This window comes from Malurus melanocephalus, unplaced genomic scaffold (genome assembly GCF_030028575.1).
Source record: "Malurus melanocephalus ecotype Western Australia unplaced genomic scaffold, MMel_1.1 scaffold_1192, whole genome shotgun sequence".
Classification (NCBI taxonomy): domain Eukaryota; kingdom Metazoa; phylum Chordata; class Aves; order Passeriformes; family Maluridae; genus Malurus; species Malurus melanocephalus.
In genome coordinates, this window is record NW_026624424.1 from 27,393 (window position 1) to 30,741 (window position 3,349).

The 3,349-nt window shown below is 55.1% G+C and overlaps 1 protein-coding gene across 1 annotated transcript in view; it reads right to left on the reverse strand.

Annotated features, from left to right (window-relative positions):
• LOC130586523 (sodium/potassium-transporting ATPase subunit beta-1-interacting protein 1-like) overlaps positions 1-3,349 on the reverse strand; it is a 33,703-nt gene that overhangs the window by 11,431 nt on the left and 18,923 nt on the right. Inside the window, exon 2 of the mRNA XM_057387338.1 lies at positions 76-213. Coding sequence (XP_057243321.1) covers positions 76-213 — 138 coding nt within the window. The remainder of the gene's footprint in view (positions 1-75; positions 214-3,349) is intronic.

Consider the following 3,349-nt stretch of genomic DNA (forward strand, 5'->3'; position numbering starts at 1 on the left):
AGGGGCAGCCACAGCTGCTGTTCCCACTGACACAGGAGCGGCCCTGGGGCTGAGCCATCCCCGGGCGGTACCTACCATCATGAGGTATCTGGATCTGTACTGGATGGTCCCAAAAATGCCCAAAATCACGGCCATGATGTGTAAGAAGTTGGCCAGGATGGGGGCCCACTGATATCCCAGGAAATCAAAGATCTGCCGCTCCAGCGCTGCCACCTGCGACAGAGCAGGGGAGGAGAGCCGGGATCAGGGATCGGGGCAGGGATTGGGATCGGGGCAGGGATCAAGGCTGGAGCAGGGATTTGGGATCAGGGATCGGGATCAGGGCAGGGATCGGGGCTGGGATCAAGGATTTGGCATCAGGGATCGGGATCAGGGATTTGGCATCAGGGATCGGGATCAGGGACTGGGATTGGCAGCCAGGATCAGGGATCAGGATCAGGGATCTGGATCAGAGCTGGGTTCAGGGATTGGTATCAAGGATCAGGGATCGGGGTAGGGATCAGGAGCCAGGATCAGGGATCGGCAGCCGGGATCAGGGATTGGGATCAGAGATTAGGTCAGGGATCAGGGATCAGGGATTGGGATCAGGGATCAGGGATTGGGATCAGGGGTCGGGGCCAGGCACCCCTCACCATGGTGGTTCCCCTGGTTTTTCAGCCCCAGGGAGCAGCTGGGAATTCCGGAATTCTCGGGAATGCCATGGATAATTGAGTGGCAATATGCTGGCTTGTCTGTGCCACGCATCAGGCAGTGGCTGAGGGATTATTTGGGATATTTGGAGCTAAAAGGGGACTGCAAGGAGAGGAAACCCCACAGCACCCTTCGTGCCTCAGTTTCCCCATCCCTCAGGGCAATGCYGAGACCCATCCCAGAGGATGATTTATCATGGGAAAACCCTACAGCTCCCAAGAGTTGGATTTCCCCATTCCACCAGCTCCACAGGGCTCTGATATCATTTGTAATCCATGATGGAGGCCATGCTGCAGCTGGGAAATCACCCCRCTACTGATGGAGATCACCCCAYAACTGATGGGGAAWCMMCCYMMMAMYKRWKGGRRATCACCCCACAACTGATGGGGAAATCACCCTGCAGCTGATGAGATCCCCGCTTTTCCCCAACCCTCATTCACGGCTCCCTTTGCTGCCAGCTCAGGCTCGATTGCTCTTAATTATGGAATTGACACCCAGAATGAGGGGGCAAAGGTGACATGGGGGCGCCGGAACATTCAGTGACAGGTTTAAGTTAAAAAAACGAGATTTTGGATGAGGCCGTGGTTTTTTTTTGAGAACTTTTAAGGGAGTTTTAGGGAGCTCGAGGTTGCTCTGACACCACAACGTAAAGGGACAGGTCTGAGGCAGCCTGGAAAACCCAAATTTCTTTCCATTTTTTTACCCAGCCCTATTCTGTAACTCTTYGGGGTGTCCCAGATTCACCCAGGGCCCCCCGTTCTCCCCTCACCACCATTCCACAGTTTCCTGCCTGAAAAGGGTGAGTTTAACCTCAAAATCCCAGGAAAAATGAGCTTTGCATCCCCCCTGCATTCACCCACAGCCCCCAAAGGGATCTGGAATCAGGGGGSCACCCATGGGGGCCTCAAGCAGCATCCCGACCCGATTTAATGAGTCCTAATTACATAACGAGGTAGGAAACACTTCCCTGAGTGTTTCCCATGGGATGAGCCACCAGCTGTGCCTCAGTTTCCCCATCCATAAAACCCCAAATATTCACTGAATTTGTGCCTCAATTTCCCCATCCAAAAAATCCAAATATCCACCGAATTTTAGTCTCTGTTTCCCCACCCACAAAACCAAATATTCACCAAATTTGTGCCTCAGTTTCCCCACCCATAAAACCCCAAATACTCACGGGATTTGCTTTGTGAGGACTCTGACTCGCCCCTATTTCAGCCCAGCTCCCCRTAGGACTGGGATATCCCATTCCCCAACCCATCCCTGGAATTGGATYGGTGCCGGCAGGACCCTGATTTTAATTAGTGGTGACTCAAATCTGTGGAGCAGCAGCCTCTGGATCTGCAGGGCTGTTTGCACTGGAACTTAATTCAGTTTCCTTTTATTCAAACTCTCCGAGGAAACAGCCCCTGGAAACACTCACAGSCGGGCTGTAAATCTCCTAAATCGAGGGATGTAAATAATGAATGATGCCGGGAGCGCGGTGCTCGGGGTTTTATGGCCACCCATCCACCGGGGGCTGTCTCCTGAGCTGCTCGGCGGGGGCTCGATGTGTGTTTTGGGTGCTGGGGATGCTCTGAGCTGAGGGATGGGGCTGAGAAGGACCCCGAGGGCATCCCGTGGTGCTGGGGTGATGGGATTACACCAGGCTGCTCCTCAATTCCAGCCGGGATGGGGTGGGAGAGAAGGAGCTGGAGCAGCCTGGAGGAACCGAACCCTTCTCCAGCCCAGGGCAAGGCAGAATTAGRGATAAACCCCCCAGATTTCCCCACGGATAAGCAGGGGCTTCTGATTGCCCTGGAAATCTCTGCTGGAGCCCCCCAGCAGGCCCGGTGCTGCTCCGTGGGTGTGTTATTCCACTTTTTCTGCAATAACGCTTTTTAATTTTTTTTTTTTTTTTCTGGAATAATGCTGAAAAAGCAGCTCCTGGGAAGGATTCCGTTTTCCAAGGTGCTCCTTAGGGTTACGGAACAAAGACAGCACAAAGGCAGTGAGTCCTTGGCTGCAGCTTCCCGTCTCTGCCAAGGGCATTCCAAGGGTTTCACGAGTGTTTCACGAGTGGGGAAACTGAGGCACAGCTTCCAGCAGGGCAGGACCCAGGTTMACGGGGCAATTGCGGCGCTGAGCGAGCGCCCTCAGCTCAGTGACGCTCCTCAGGCTGGTCCAGCCCCAGGATCATCGTCCCCGATCCTTTGGGTATAAAATGTCCCTGAGGGGGAAGTTCAGGACCCCCAGCTCTGCTCAGTGACAGCGGCCCTGGCTCCGGGGCTCAGCGTCACCCCAAGCACGGCTTCCCAAAAACCTTCCCAGCCCCATCCAACCCCCAAAAACTGTTTCGTGGAGTTCAGCGCATCTTCCTCAGGCTGTTCAGCTGCCGAAATGGGAATGGGCTCACAGCCCCCGGCCCCATTCACACCCCCCTGTCCCCTCCCGGCCCCAGCGGCCGCTCAGCCCCGGATCCGCTCGGGATTGCCATCCCGCTGCTAATTAAGATAAACCTGCGGCTGATCGATGCAGCGAGTTTTAGGGCTCCCTCTTAATTAAACGCTCCGGAGTTTATCGATCGGCCCCAAAAGTTCGCTTTGCAGCAAATCACATCAATCAGCTGCCGGATCCCGCTCACCCCAGCGCGCTGCCCGCACGGATTTCGGTTTCACCG